Genomic DNA, 16,351 nt, shown 5'->3' on the forward strand with positions numbered 1-16,351 from the left:
CAAATATAAAAGTTTTATATTTAATTGGTTTATATAAATGATTTTATATATTTGCATATATTACATATTTTTGTATTTTATATTTCATTTTTTAAACAGAAAAATTAGTCGTTTATAATTAAAAAATTAAAATTATAAGAACAATTATTATGATATTATTTTTTATATTTACTTATTTTATGTATTTGTTTTATACAACTTATTACAATGTTTTATACATACATGTACTTGTATATAAAACATTTTTTTTCAAATTCAACAGAAATATTGAGTTTTTTTAAAGAGAGAATAATCCATATAAACAACATTAACAAAAATATTTAAATTAACCGTCATTTATTTTCTTTAAAATTCAAAGTGCACGTTAAATATGAATTCCCACATTTATCTCATAAATCTGAACGCATTCTGTAAACATGTGCTCTGTGGTTTCTCGTTACAAATCAGAACAAACTAATTTGTACAAATAAATCCACTGACTCACTGAACACTTTCTAAAATACAATAAAATAGTTCATTAATTAATAAAACGGCATTTATGAATAAAAAAGACTTGCATACATATAATCCGCACGCGTTCATGTCAAATTAAAATATAACACTGTTGCACGAAACTGTATTTCATGATGAATGTTGGATTGTACACAGCAGCAGATAAATAAATGAAAAGCAGCGAAAAGCATAGTCTGAAGCCAGAGGAAAAATATCATAAAAAAATCTGTGTATATATATATTAAACTCGTGTGGATTCTACAACAGTTTGTTTCCCAGGATGCATTGCGTCAAATCTATAAAAAAAGTTTATAAAAGTGAAATCTTCACCGCATTGGGTAAATAATCGTCCTTTTTAATGACCACTGTTCTACAGAAGTCAGTTTTTTATGGCTCAGCCCGTGAGCTCCACCGGCAGCTCTCGACTGCACAGCGCCTCCCACTGCCGAGCCAAAAGAGAAATCAGTCGTTCCCTGCTGTCAGCCCCCGGCACGAATATGCACCACTGCACCTCGCCCTCAGCACCCCCCTGCGTTCTGTCCCCCCTCCTTTCGCTCTCCGCGAAATGATCCATGGTCAGGTGACACAGAAGATCAGGCCCGGGAACGTCATCGAACACCAGCGTGAGGGCTTGTGGGTAAGTCTGGTATCCCATCAGCACGCGGTCCAGATCACGAATCCGGCGTGCGTCAGTAAGGCGGTACTTTTCTCTCTGCGGGGGCTCCTTTGCGAATTCGGGTAGGGGATAGCTAATGTGATCCTCGTCCAGCAGGAAGACGTCCGTGCTGGTGAGGATGAGGGTCTTGGGCTGGAGGAGGCTCTGGGCGGTTTGGCCCGGGACGACGTGGACCTGGAACACCAGTACGTAGAGAAGGATGTTGAAGGAGTGGGATTGAGGTTGAGGGCTCTTCCTTTCGGCCACGATGAAGGTCAGGTCTCCGATCTCTTCTTCGCTGGGGTACACAAACTTGACTTTGCTGGAGTGGACCAGTTCATAGTTCTCCATTTTACCTGAATCAAGAGAAAATCAAATGAAAACACGGAGAGATTTCTCAAAAAATCGTTTGTGTTCATCACAAGAAAGAATCACACACAGGTTTTGAACAAAGAGTCTGAATAAACGATGACAGAATTTACATTTTTTGATAAACTTTTCTTATAAATACTCAGATATAGACTATAAAAGATTACGATTTGTGACACCTGTGCTTTTGTTTCCGAACTGCGAGTAGAAGTCCATCTCAGAAGGCTCAGGTGAGGGAACCTTCTCCAGCAGAGACAGAACGGTCATCAGCTGCTGGAGGAACCGGTGTGTACTGTAACTGTCACGGGTCAGACAGGTGATGATGTGATCGGCAGACGGCCCTTTGGAAAGAGAAAAACAGACTCAACTTTAGTGTTATTCATTTTGTTTAGCTACAACTGTACCAGATGAGATAAATATTGTGCTGTTAACGCGGTTTACAGCACAGGTACATCTGTAAGATGTCTGCTAAAGACAGAGAGATCTGAAAAACATCTGATAAACGTCTTAGAAAAGGCACTTTCACATGCAATCTACATCATAAACATCTTCCAGACATCTTCTAGACAGGACATATCTCAGAGATGTATTGCAGACGAGCGAACAATCAAAATAGATGTATTTGTGCTATCAGAGTACTCGCAGAATTACCTCCCTGATATCACACCCACATCTGAAAAACGTCTATTTGATGTTTTATTTACATCTGCAGTATGCATGTTATGCAAACCGTCCCGTGTCAGATGTCATATAGACGTATAGAAGATGTCTGTAAGATGTTCATTGTTAAAATGTATGCTTTTTCAAAAGACGTTATCAGATGTTTATAAACAGCAGATATTGGGTCCGTATTCATGAAAAGCGCAAAGAGTTGCACCCAGTGACAAAATTCTAAGAAAATTCTTATAAATGTTGGCGTTTCCTCTTAAAATTGAAGAAAGGGTCCTAGTAAAGAAAAAATAAATTCATTAAGCATCTTAACCCTTAATAGAGCTCTTAAGGTTCAAAACTATTGGGAGTAGCGAGGAAGAGTTTTAAGAGACCCGATTCAAATTTTGCGTATAAAACCGTGCGGAACTAGCGTGCTAAGCTGCTTTCTCTCTCCAAATGACCCGAGGTGTGCTCGCGGCACTCCGAAAAGTTGACGCCGTGCGTCTACATTTAAAATTAACCAATATGCATGAGGAACACACAAAATGTGAATCGGGCCTTAAGAGTTTCTTTAGCAGCGGAGAAAGTGGATGAAATAAGAAAAGTGAGAAGAAATGTGATTTGCAATGCAAAACTTTTAGGTTTACTTTAAAGGTTTATCAGAATTTTTCTTTTTATAGTTTTAGTGTGTGTGTTCAACTTTTTCTTGTTTTTGGTTTTCTTGTATAGCTGCTTTGATGCCATGCAAATTGTAAAACACTTTAAAAATAAAACAAAATTGAAAGACAGCGACACAACACATTAGAATGTGTAAGGATCATGTTTGTGACCCATCTTATTAGAGACACGCTAACATCCAAGACAGCACAGAAATGTCATAGCGCCAGAAAGTAATCACTACATGAACACATTCGGCAAGTGGAAAAATACAATGATGCAGCAGAGATTTGGGTCCGTCAAAACCTTATATAAGCAAAATGATCACACAAACAATATGAATTTGTAGTGCATGTGTACGTGTGCAGCTTTAAGAATATGGGCCCAGATCTCTAGATCTTTAGCAGACATCTCACAGATGCGCATGTGCTTTATGGGATGTGTATCTACATAACGTCTAAACCAAAGGTCTGTTCATTTTAAAGTTTAATTACATTTTCATCACTTGGGATTTACTACCAAAACTAAACATGCACAAAACAACGCTCGCATTTGTCTGCCACAAATAATGCGAAGAATGTGTTCAAAATGCTGGCACCCTCCCGAAGGCCAGAGATAAGAAGCAATGAGAAATGCATTAGTCATCATCAATAGCAGCTTTCATCTGCTAACTGAACTTAGTTTTTCAGACTTTTTTAAGTTTTACTATGAAAACGTCATTCAACCAGTCATTCACTGGTTATCAGCCAATCATCTGCTTTGTCATGTATTTCAGCTGGGTCATGACAAACTCACCCACGATTCTGAAATACTGATCAAACAGGCCCACGTTGACGCTCTGAAGGTCCTTCAGTTTGAGAGTGAAGCTGTAGGAGATGATAATGTCCGAGTCCTTCTGCTCAGATGGTTGCCAGGTCCACATCACTGCAATATCAAACACAGCCTCGTCAGTTTGAATATCCTCAAACACATGAGTCAAAACAGATGACAAAATCCAGCACACGTGTGGACACAACTACGAGAAAAGGAGCCAGAGTAAACATTGGCCGAGCAGATGTTGCTTACTGGAATGGATGGCGAGCATTGCTGCCGAATCGTCCAGGATGAGATAGACGGCTCTGGTGGACAGCAGGACACAGGCGGTTATCTCCACATCTGGAGATCTGTAGAAGAGCACTGAGGTCCACAGAATCATCTTCAGCTCCTCGTTCTCCACCTGCACACATGAGAACCAGCCTTCATTCAGTCTCGTATGAATCTCAGCCAATCACAGTCAAGCATTCATTCAAAGTGTTTGCAAATAAAAAATAAAAGTCTTTCAACATTTCGTTTAAATGTATAGTACATGACTTGCAAAGGTCACTGATCATGTCTTGGTTGGGTGTGTTAGTTTCCAGGATAAACGCTCTCTAGGATATCCTGTTAGAACAAGATACTGATTACAGAAGGCCTGAAAAACACTTTGGACAATTTCCTTTTTTTAAACAAAGCAGCTGCCAAAATGTAACCAAGTCAAGTAAATAAACAAACAGTCGGACCCAAGAGAGCGCTCAAGGATGGGGAAGAGGTGGGTCAACTGGATAATGATGGGATTGAAACAACCAGAGAACTTCTGCTTATGTGAGAGGAAAACATAACTAGTGACTATAACTAAAACTATAAAATATTTATATTATTTAATCAAATAAAATATAGGTCTAAATAGTATTTGTAATATATTATCTTATTTAAAATGTATTTATTTACTATATATAAGTATTTAAAAAAATTATACAAGTAATTTAATTATTTTAATATTTAAAATGAAATCTGTACAATATTTGTGCGTCAATAAATTGATTAAAATACTATATATTAAAATAATGAATATTACTTATTTAAATAATGTTAATAATATCAATATTACATAAAATAAGTAATATCGTTGTTAGAATTTGAATATATAATATATTATATATAATATTAAATTGATTATAATTTACTTGCATTCTTTTTATAATATTTATATTATTACCACTTATTGAAAAATTATTACAATTATACTGAACAAAAATAAGAAATATTACTTAAGCAATAAACTTGAATAAGCGAGTAAAATGATTAACAGGGAAAAAATTAAAAACTACTTCATAAAATAAAGAAATGAAAATAAAAATGGAACTTATATAGTGCAATAAATATAAATTAAATATACAGTACAATCACGAAAACACATTACATTGCTAAAAATTTAAATAAAAGCAATATGAAAACTATAGAAAAAGATAGAAACTAATTAACTATAAAAAACAACTAAAGCAACCATTATAAAATAAAATATCTGAATGTACAACATAACCATCCACCAAAGAGATAAATGACTTACCTCTGCGATGTTGTCATGAAAGAAGTGTACAAGCTGCTCCCCATTCAGAGACGAGATGAAACGTAATGAAGAGGAGAGCGTGAAGTGTGAGGGACACTGGTTATCTTCGGTCAGTTGTTGAGTGAGGGATTTGGCGGGATACAGCAGAGATAGAGACAGATGAGGCTGTGACGCTTCACGAGTAACGCTGAGATTCAGAATGACAAAATATAACAGTTTTATTTGTTCGACTTTTAAAACATCATCTTGCCAATCTTGAATTTTTCTTACTTGGTGTTTGGATTTCTTTGGGACGTTGTTGAGGGCTCGAGACGACTGTTGCGCTGTAGGGCGATGGTCTTAATTTCTCTCAGGTTTCCACGCAGCCGGCTGAACTCTTGAAGAAAGGCGGGTTTGTCTTGGGACAGGGCGAAAACGACAGTCAGGTGTTCGTGACCTGCCATTAACTCTACGATATGGTCGCTGTGGAAACCATGAGAAGTTGAGACGCCCTTACACGAGCAACCCTGCTTGGGCTTGAGGAGTGTGAAGGAAAGCGGGATCCTGGTCATTTTGGAGCAGCCACGCACCGCGTTCGCCTCCGAGGGGTCCCGACCCGCCAGGGTGACGAAGTCGACTTTGAGAACGCAGAGGTGGCGAGAGGTCAGGAAGAGGATCATGGGATCGGAGGTTGGGTCTTTCTCGCTTTCAAAAAGGCCGATTTGAGATAAAACATCAGAGGGGATTCTTGGGTTGTTAATGGAGGTAGACATGGAATCGGTGTTGAAGAAATGGATCAAGTGTCCGCCTTTAACACATGCCTCGTTTTCCTCAAAATCCCACGAGTTGAGAAACTGTCGGATGAACTGTTGAGCGTTAGAGGTAACAACATTAGTTTGGTTCACGTGAGGACCAACGCAAGAGTGAAGTTCCATCAGACTCTGGGCGTCTGAAAAGATCCACCATCGCGTATTGCTGGACTTCACCTTTAAGGAGACGCAAATGTCTGGAACTTCAAACCGAAAGGTCTCGACGTCAGCGTACGACACGACAAAGTCTTTCTCAAGGTGCTTCATAAGCTCCTCCGAGGTGCTCGCTGGTTCTTCTAATTGTATCCGTACACTGAAAAGCACAAGTGAGCTGTCCGTCGCCACTAAACAAGATGGCCGCTGACTCAAACCTTCTCCAACGCTGATGCAAAAACACCAAACCAGCATATTTAAATTGTCCTTCTTAACATCATCACGAACGGTTGATGATGAGGAACAGCCCATGATTTCTTCACTATCATCCAAACTCATTTCAAAGTATCCATCTCCCGAGTGAAGACTGTCCTGATCTGTATCATCTGAAGAAGTGGTGTTGTGTGGTTTCGGGGTTGACTTTTCTTTGTTAGAAGAATGGATGAGAGCAAAAAGTTGGCCGGCGAACTCTTGGTTGGTGGTGTTGTAGAGAAGTAATGAAGGAGGCAGGAGGAGATTGAAAAGACTTGTGGTCCAGGGTTGCCAGATCTCCTCAAAGCAACAGGGACTGAAGAACAATGAAGAATTTAACTTATTTTAATTTATAGTTTAAACATACAGTTGCACCAACAGATTAATACTTTTATCAGGATAAGTGCATAAAAACTAACCTGACTCTCTCACTCGGGACGTCTGAGGACAAACAGGAATCATTTTTTTCCTGCAAAATGTTTCAAAAACGTATTTTTAACGTACTATAAATTCCTATATTACACCATCAAGTTGTTTTAAACTAGTATAAATTTTGTTGTTTTATGAGCACAAGGATAATTGGAAGAATGTTTGTAAATCAAACAATTCTGGGGCACTATTGACTACCATAGTAAGAAACGATACTTACTATGGAGGACAATGGTGCCCCAGAATTGCCTTCCACATTCTTCAAAATATCTTCTTTTTCGTTCATCGAACAAAGAAATGTATACAGATTTTGAAGAACTTGAGTAAATGAGTATCCATCTGTATATATTTTTTAAGTATTAAAGGTATGAAATTTTGCTAACATCTAAAGGTTGCATGATATATTAAATCGACAATTTATTATTTGCAGCTTACTGGGCAAATTAAAAGAATAATTCTTGAATTCCAGCAAATTCCAGCCATTCATATATTTTGTGAGAATCTGTAACATATTAATCCCGTTTAAATAATAAAACATCAACCAACCTGCGGGACGACATCACAGGTTTTATTATAAACATCATAGCATCTCTGGGTAATTGTAGAATCCACAGGAGTTAATATCTCTTTGGTAAAAAACGATTTCTCTTTACAAGTTACTTCTGAAAATAAACATGAAAAACAAGAGATAAGTCATTCAAAATAACAAATCGCTAAACTACCCATCAAAACGAGACCAAAACATGGTCAATATTTGACATGTGGGAAAACAGGAATAAAACAAGTCATTTCAACACATGCCGCACTTACTTTTACATTGTATGTAGAATAATATGTAAAAAATGGATCATGGTATGTACCAAAGCATAAAAAATTGAATTCTGTTTAAAATGCTCTTGTTTTAGTCAGAAATACAAATAAATTGTTCAAAGAGCTAAAAACATGCAAATGCTTTATTAAAAATAGTCTAGTTAAGGGCCATTAACACAGAGAACGATAACTAAAACTTCAAAGATAACATTTGACAGTGAATCAAAATCCATTTAAAGTGTCTGTTGATATAAAAAGTAAAACAGCAAGCAAGTTTAGAATGAGCAAAACATTGATTGTTGGTGTGGATGCCAATATGGTTATAATTAAAGTTATTGTTCTTGGTGTGAATGGCCTTTACAGTAAAATATCCACATTTGATCATAAGTGCAACTTATGAGTGAGTTTAATAATTCTCTGTGAACACTTGAGAACTTTTTAATAACATTTACACGTGACTCTTCATATTAACATGTAGTTTGCAAAAATGGAAAGTCTTATCAAAAGCACCCAGAGCCTGTTGCTTAGTAACCAACACCCATGAGGAAAAGATGGAGATCAAATGACTAATAATTCAGACCCAAACTGAATTACAGCAACCGCTGAGAATTTGATACTGCAGAAATAAACGCACTTTATATACTTCGAAAAAAAAGAGAGAAATATCAGTAAGGGAAATTCTGATTAAATTGTGAATGTATGAGTCCCATCTTAAATTAGTAATTAATGAATCTAGAGATCAATGAAGAGGAAACCAAAAGTGCCTGATTATTTGTTTACAATCATTAAAAGTTTTGATGTTCAACAGTCAGTCAAATTGCCATGCCGTAAAAATAAACTATATTTTCAGGTTTAAAGGTGACGTGTGTAATTTATAGATCTATAGAAATATTTAACTCATTAACCAAAATACTACTACGATTTATTTACCCTTGTGTTGTTTAAAGCAGTATGACCCATTTTTCTTTCATTGAACAGAAAAGCAGATGTTGCGCAGAACATCAGGGACTGACAGTCTGGGTCACCATTCACTTTCATTGCATGAATACAGATGCACTGTAAGTGAATAGTGACCGAGACTGTCAGTCTTTAACATTCAGTTAAAGAGACGAAAGTCACGTCATGAGAGAAATATCTTGATGTACAATCCATTACAAACTATTTTTGACGAGCTGTCCCTTTAAATACATTCTCCCATTCCTGCTCAATATGCAAAGCCCATTTATAGGACCATACACATCACGAGCATCAGCTCAACCAATGGTGTGAGTTTAAGGGCTGAACTTTCTGCTACTCTGACCAATGACAGATGGGAGGAGTGTTTTATATGTTTGTATAAATGCCGCAACTGATACAAATTACACACATCCCCTTTAATTCTATTGATCTGAGCCCGGCCCCCTGGTCCCAGCGGCGCGATACATACTTGATTACCTTGACTGGAGCAGGTGGAGCGGGACAGAGAGGGAGAGGAGGACGACGACTGCGGACCACCCGCGGCCGGCCCCGGGACGTCACTCACCTGACAACAATAACATCAGGGCTCCTCTTAGGGACAGCACAAGCCGGTGGGAATTAAATTAATGGGGATGGGAATTATGCGCGAGGGATATTCGCAAGTGGACTAAAAATACCTTCATTACAGACATGGTAGATTTAACACAAAGAAATGTGGAACAGCTTTGAAATATAGCTAAAGACAAAGACGATATCTTATTCAAGAATAAATGTTGATGTTATTTTGTGCACAATTCATGCATGCACGACACCTCAACAAAACAAAGGTGTTCTTTTTTAATTATTTTCATAATAGATGTATTCAATATTCTGGTAAATGTCAGTGGGTTGCTATGCGGTTGCTTAGGCATTCTAGGAGTTTGCTGAACTATTCTCAATGTCTGTAATAAACGCGCTATAATATTCTGGCTTTTAGATATGGCACAGATTTTTTTCATCTTTTTGTACAGTCTATGATGAAAAAAGGGCACTTTTCTACTTGACAAACAACACAATCTGTGACGTTTTGGAGCTTTGCTTGTATCATTAAATTATATTTTCCTAAAGTCTTATGGATTATAATAATAAACATGCGTCAATTTTTTAAAAAAATGTATTCAATAATCACATTCATTTCATGTGGAAGGACTGAAGTTGTGTTTAGTTTAGGTGATGGAGTCAATTGCAGGTTCTGGCCAGCAGGTGACACTATAAACCACGTTTTTTATCTGGCTGCTCCTCCATTTGTACTTTGCACCCATGTCAAATCAGCTCAGTATATTTTTTGATTCAATTAAAGCCTCCAACAAAGGTTTTAATTAAGTATTTGGATTACAGAAATAAAATGTTGAAGACTTTGTCTGTGAACCCACCTCAAATCCTTAAATGTTATAAAGAAATGTGCCGTCTAAGGTAGGTTTCCAATATGTTTAAAATGTATTTAACATTTTACGTTCGGATGTTTGGTTTACCCTTACAAAACGGAATAACAACTTTAGCCAAGTTAAAATGTGAAGATCAGAGTGAAATCTGTATTCATTTTTGCATCAAAACCAAATCTTGAAAATACCTTTTTCTCATTGTTTGCCATGCGGCCTTTGGCTTCTTTGGCTTTCTGAATGGCTTTCAGGACCTCAACAGTATCAAACTCTTTCTCCGTGGTGGTCGTGCCATCCAAACACACCTTCAAACCCAAGACGAAAAGAAAATCACATTCAGTTTTGCGCAACAACGCTACAAACCTTAAACATCTGTTGTGCGTTTTTTCTTGGACGAGACCATGTTTTATCATACTTTTAGGTTCGCAACAAATAAATCAGACGATGGCATTTTAGCTAATCCCAGGATACTTAAATGACTGTAAAAATAGTAGATAGAACAAATTTTGAATAAAGAGTCTGATACCTCCGAGGCCCGGTCGCAGAACTGAGCTAGAATTTTAGTTCTGTAGTCTGGTATGATACACATGGGGTTATTGGCCAAAGCCAGTTTTTCCAGACAGGGAAGACCGCTGATGTGTTTAATTTCATCCAGCTGAGAAAATAAAAATAAAAAGAGGGGAAACAGCAAGATGACTTATTGAATATATACTGAACAAGTTATTCTTTAAAATGATTATAAGTGCACAAAATAAACCACCTGGCCTAATTTGTTGCTGCTTAAATCCAAGTTAACTAAAGAGTAAAGTTTGCTGAGTCCAGAGAGGGTTTCCATCTGATTTCCAGCCAGAATGAGAGTCTTGATGTTACCGAGTTTCGTGTGGACCCCCTCCAGGACTGTGAGTTTGTTGAAGGACAAATTCAGATGAACCAAGTTGTATAAATGCTGCATAGAAACAATGGGAAAAACATTAAAACGCCTGCTCAGAATTTCCTTTTGTGATGTTAAAATGTTTGAAGGCATCCTACCTGAAGGTTTTCCAATGAAGTTAACTCATTGTGGCTGAGATCAAGGAATTCAACAGCAGGGATCAGTTTCTATAAAGGCAAAAAAAGGTTGAGACTAAGATTTAAAGATGATCTGAATTTATGATATTTTACACGTAAGGTTAAGACCCTTTCAATAACTTTAATGTTAACTACACGTTTTAAAATCTTACTCAATTTCAATAACATTTTATATTTTGTTAAAGAATAGTTAACATTTAATACTTTTATAATTGTGTAATCGAGTTGTTCCAAATCTGTATCCATTTCTTTGTTCTGATGAACACAGAGAAAGATATTGGGAAGAATGCTTATTTCTTAGTAGGAAAAAATGGCAATGGTAGTCAAAAGTGCCCCAGAACTGCAAAATGTCTGCTTTTGTGTTCAACAGAACAAGGGTAATTTTTCCTACAATGGGAGTCAACTGGGGGCAAAATCTGTCTGGTTATAAGCATTCTTCCAAATATCTTTCTCTGTGTTCATGAGAACAAAGAAATGTATATAGATTTATATTTTTTATTTTTGGGTGAAGTATCCCTTTAAAGGGTTTGCTCATATGCTTAGAATAAACACAATTTTATTTTTGGTTAGCGTGCATGCTAATACAGTTATCGTTATATTTATAGTTAGTTATCGTTATTGGTGTTTACGTCTTAAACACAGAATCTGTAACTCACCACTGATTCGTCGGTGCAGCAAATAAAGTTTTGGCTCATGTCGAGAGTGGTGAGCATCTTCCATTTGGGAATGATCGCCGTCACCGGACAATCCGTATCAACACCCTCCGGCTCCCACTGCGCAAACTCTGTCGCTTCCGGAACTACGATTTCCTGTTGACGATGGACAATAACTAATCAAGTTATTCAATCAATCTCCAGTGTCAACTGTTTTTTATCCTTAATGTTGGTATAAAATTCTGTCTTTCTAAATGTTCTGCTTAAAAACACAATAATGACATGGAACAACGTGATCTAACACACCTTCATGCTGTTGGTTGACAGGTGAATGCTGAGAGTGGCCAGCGTGGGTCTCAGAGAAGGCAGACCTTTGATCTGTCCAGCGTCACAATCATTGATCTTAAAACAGACAGATGTCAATCATCCACCACGGTTACTCAAATTCACGCTGAATATGGACGAGATGTACTCACTTCTATCTGCAGCAGCGCTTTAAAGATGGAGAGGTCGAACTGGAGGCTCTGCTCCTCAATGTTACTCGTACCCACCGCTCCTTTCATTCCAGGGATCTGAGTTTGCAGAATTAACGTAAACATCTCCAATATCCACACGTTCACTAATATTGTGCGTCCCGCAGGACACCATTAAAACTCAAACCTTGAGATATTTGAGGCGGCAGGTGAAGTCCAGGATGTGCCCGAGGTCGGCCTTGGCATCTCTGTTGGCACAGGAGGGCTTGGCGAGTTTTAGTTGCTGGGTGATGGCGTAGAGCTGCAGGGGTCTCAGGAGAAACACCTCGCCTGCGGCTAACAGCTGCTCACCTGAACACAGACACATTATTTTATCTTACCGGAGCACATGATATCCTGGACGTAAACATGGGATTGTGAACCAAATTAAGTTTCTGATACAATTTTGCATCATTGAATGTTACATTTAAAATCAATGCGTTACAATATGCATTAAAACTAATTACTTGACTTTTTCTTGAGTGTAGAGTACTTAGCATAGCCAAACACATTTATGAGGTTATGACAAGGTAGGGATTTGTTTGGCAAAACAGTTTAACAGCATAAAGATTAATTTATATTTCCATCGCAGAAACGTAAAGCTCTGTCCAGCCAACTCTAGCGTCTGAATAGTTGTATAATTACATACATTTAACTTTCGTACTTAAACAATGTTAATACATAATAATTCAACTTAATAGTAATTCGCAATATAAAAAAGTAACTTACAAATTAATGTGTACATTTATAAAGTGTTTTTTGAAGTAAGAAAAAATATATATATATGTGAAAAAAAATGATAGACATTAAGAGCAAATTTTTTTTTTTTATGGGAAAAAAGTACGGAAAACAGAATATATATAGTCCATAAAAATGTATTTAAGCACAATTACGATTTTTGTATTATTTAATGAGAAATGAAACATTCCTCACACAAACCCCACTCGAAACGACAATAAAATATAATAAAAATATTATACAAAATTTCAGAAAAATTAACTTTTTCCTTTCTGCAACAAATCAGGAATGAGGAACAACAAACCCTTGTGAAACAACTCTTCCGCCAAGCCAGCAGCAATTCCATTGATTTCCTGAAAAAAGGAAGCTCATGTGAACAAAACATAAAATTAAAAGTAACGCTTCTCATAATAGAAAACCTATTCAATTGCCTGTAATACATAAATATGAGACTGCTATTTAATAAAACACGAAAATCATTCCCCATTATACATCACACATTACATTGTTTTTCGTTCACAAAATGAAAACAGCATTGAGCTGTAATCCTCCGCTCTGCCGCTTCATTTCCTGAAAGATCTCGGCAGGGAAATGCAGAAAACACTCCTGCTGACTCTTTATGCTTTCAAATATTTTGATGAAAGAATCAAAACCCAGGCAGAAACACAAACATTTTATTTCTTCGGTTCAAGGCACCTCAGTTCGGTCATATGGCTCTATCAGACAAAAGCCATTCAGATCAATATCAATACCACCACTGTCAGCGAGAAAACATCACTAGCAGGCACCGCAGCAAACTATTTTACGGGGCTATAAAGGAACTGCATGCATGCAATTTGGGGGTTTCCACATGCGCTCAAAGTACATTCAAACTACAGTTAATGTATAACCAGTTTATGACACAGAAAGAGTTTTGTAAACGCATCAACACAATCTTCTGTTCTTTGAAAACACTCACGTATAAGTGATAGTGCAGGAAGATGGAAAGCACTTTGGGGGTCGCGGACGGGAATCTGTTCAGCAGAGTCTGCAGATAAACCTCTAGCTCTTTCTGTCTCTTCTCCACCAGGCTTTTGGAATTCTTGCCGATGATCTTTTTGGGTGGCAACAGATGTTTATCTATCTTCTTCTCCGCGGTGAGCTGAGGTCGACAAAAGTCAAACATTTTATCTGTCACTCACAGTGAACTATAGACACACAGTCGATATCAGAGATCAGAACCGTGTTGTGATTTTGAAACATGACTCACTTTCTCGTGCAAATCGTGAAAGTCGCTGTAGCGGTGTTTGACAGTCCAGCTGTGATCTCCAACCTTCACTTCAATGATGTAAACCTGATGAGGGCCAGAAATGCACATTGTTGGAACATAAATGCCAAAACAATTTTAATGGTTATAAAGGGAATTGTATGGGGTTTAATGGAATCTATAATGGTGTCTATGGGTCTATACTGGTAATGCGTTGGGTTTTATGTTATCTGATTTATGGGAAGCAACAGAATACCATTCAATTCAACTAGGGAAAAAAACAAAACAACGGTAATATTGCAATGGTTTTCATGCTTGATGGTTCGTTATGGTCTTTATAATAGAAACCATTAGAATTTGTACTGGTTTATCAGTAATTTAACGAAAAAAAGACCCAGATTAACCGCAAACGTCATCAAGTATTCATTTGCTCTTTAATAAATAAGGACAGAAATCCTTCAAACGTTGACAGACGTTAGGATTTACGAATCACGTGCAAATCATCGTTTATTTATTATCAAACTTGCAGTCTTATGCAACACACATGATTACAATAAAATGTCAAATTACAAAATGTATGTTTTCATGCCTGTCAACTAAGAATATAATCGTATCATCATATTTATTACCAAAACGCATATGCATTCAATAAATAACGAAACCAACAAAACACATCAAACTGACCGTGTAATTCTCCACCGGCTCGGAGCCGACGATGCAAACGCGTTTCTCGGCGCTCTCCTCTGCTAGACTCGACGCGTCCATATTCTGTTCAAAGCCGGTTTGAGCGCGACGCGATGAAAATGGACAGTCTAGCGGTCGTTAAGCGCCTCCATCTTTGTTGTGGTTGAGGGGATAGTGAAGCTCCGCCTCCTCGTGTTCCTCGCATCGCGCTGTTCTCACAAGTGTGCGACACTTTAGCGCCCTCTACTGTATATTAATGTAGTGCTGTAGACGAATACTAACGATAATGGCAAAAAATGTCGAAAAATGTTAAACGTCACGATTTAAATAGATGCGATGAGTGTTGCTGTATATGTTACAATAGTTATAGACGATATAAAACGTCAAAGGTGCTTCTTGTCCGTCCAAGCGCAGCTCGACCTGTCAATCATATGACGTATGTTAGGGGGCGGAGTTTTGTATATATAGAGCGCTTGAAGTCCCATCTTGTATCTATCTATCAATCGATCTATCGCATAGTCATTGAAGCAGTGAATGTATTTATTCACATTCATGTATTTATTCACATTCATGTATTTATTTATTCATGTCCGCCCTTCTTCAATCTTTCATACGTTTCGTAAAGCTCGAGGTGGATGTATGGCAGAAAGGCGGTACTTTAATTCGTCATTGGTATTTGGGGAAGTGCCCGTTCCTCCTTTTTTATTTAAAGGTTTTCCGAGGCTGGTCGGATGGCAAAAGTCACTTATTCCAGCACAAAGAAACATGTGTGTCTGTGTGTTTGCATTTCTTTCCCTCTATGTCAGTGCACTAGTGTGGTTCATAAGTTCATATCCAAGCGTTTATATATAAGTGTTATTCCTCCAAAATACAATTAATAAACTATGCACACGATTTTATTTAGAGGAAATCCTTGTAATGTTTGTGAAACAAAACAAAAAATACGAGTTCTTCCTTCTGTTGTGGATTTAATATCCCGGCAGGGACAGCGCGTGCGCGTGTGAATGTATATAAAACTTAGAAAGGAAAAACATCGACCAAAGAAACGGAATCGAGGACAGCCATTAGTTTGTTGTCCCCACATCTTTCACATATATCACGTATACACGGTAACGTTTCACAGCTGATCTGGAAGCTGTTGGGCTTTCTGTCAATATATAACAGAAACAGGATTAGGACAGCAGAAACTGATCAGGGAACAGAACCTGGTCAAACGCCTGAGGAAGGATCGGACCATTCCAGTCAAAGGGGGACAAACATTTCTGAGAAAGAACGTAATCGCTTTATGCGTAATAAAATTTGATATTTGCGGACAACTATACATGATTTACATTTATATAAGTAATGTGTGTTGGTTATATTTGACACATGTTCTAGAAATAGTTGAACAATAAGTATTGAAACACCCCTTCGACGGCCGTTCGAAGCTACCCAACGCTATTTATCCCACAGTG

General features: G+C 37.5%; 1 protein-coding gene across 1 annotated transcript; it reads right to left on the reverse strand.

Annotated features, from left to right (window-relative positions):
- Positions 1–521: 521 nt before the first annotated feature.
- On the reverse strand, positions 522–16,243 carry nisch (nischarin). The gene is made up of 21 exons (XM_056758775.1): positions 14,898–16,243; positions 14,217–14,300; positions 13,926–14,108; positions 13,272–13,320; positions 12,378–12,541; positions 12,194–12,289; positions 12,024–12,119; positions 11,721–11,873; positions 11,026–11,094; positions 10,757–10,942; positions 10,523–10,651; positions 10,188–10,301; positions 9,056–9,143; positions 7,358–7,473; positions 6,802–6,851; positions 5,460–6,698; positions 5,190–5,376; positions 3,890–4,040; positions 3,620–3,748; positions 1,696–1,857; positions 522–1,503 (listed from the first exon to the last, which is right to left on the reverse strand). The coding sequence occupies exons 1-21, from the start codon at positions 14,976–14,978 to the stop codon at positions 887–889; spliced, it is 4,143 nt and encodes a 1,380-aa protein (XP_056614753.1). The 5' UTR covers positions 14,979–16,243; the 3' UTR covers positions 522–886.
- Positions 16,244–16,351: the final 108 nt, after the last annotated feature.

The sequence above is a fragment of the Triplophysa dalaica genome, chromosome 10 (assembly GCF_015846415.1).
Source record: "Triplophysa dalaica isolate WHDGS20190420 chromosome 10, ASM1584641v1, whole genome shotgun sequence".
NCBI lineage: Eukaryota > Metazoa > Chordata > Actinopteri > Cypriniformes > Nemacheilidae > Triplophysa > Triplophysa dalaica.

What these genes read in the sequence shown, in the direction of transcription:
- nisch (XM_056758775.1), bottom strand. Translation starts at nt 14,978, where the DNA reads ATGGACGCGTCGAGTCTAGCAGAGGAGAGCGCCGAGAAACGCGTTTGC. An exon ending in CTTCATTGGAAAACCTTCAG is followed by an intron (nt 10,943 to 11,025) that starts GTAGGATGCCTT and finishes GTTTCTATGCAG; the next exon opens with CATTTATACAACTTGGTTCA. An exon ending in TGGCAAACAATGAGAAAAAG is followed by an intron (nt 9,144 to 10,187) that starts GTATTTTCAAGA and finishes TATTGTTGTCAG; the next exon opens with GTGAGTGACGTCCCGGGGCC.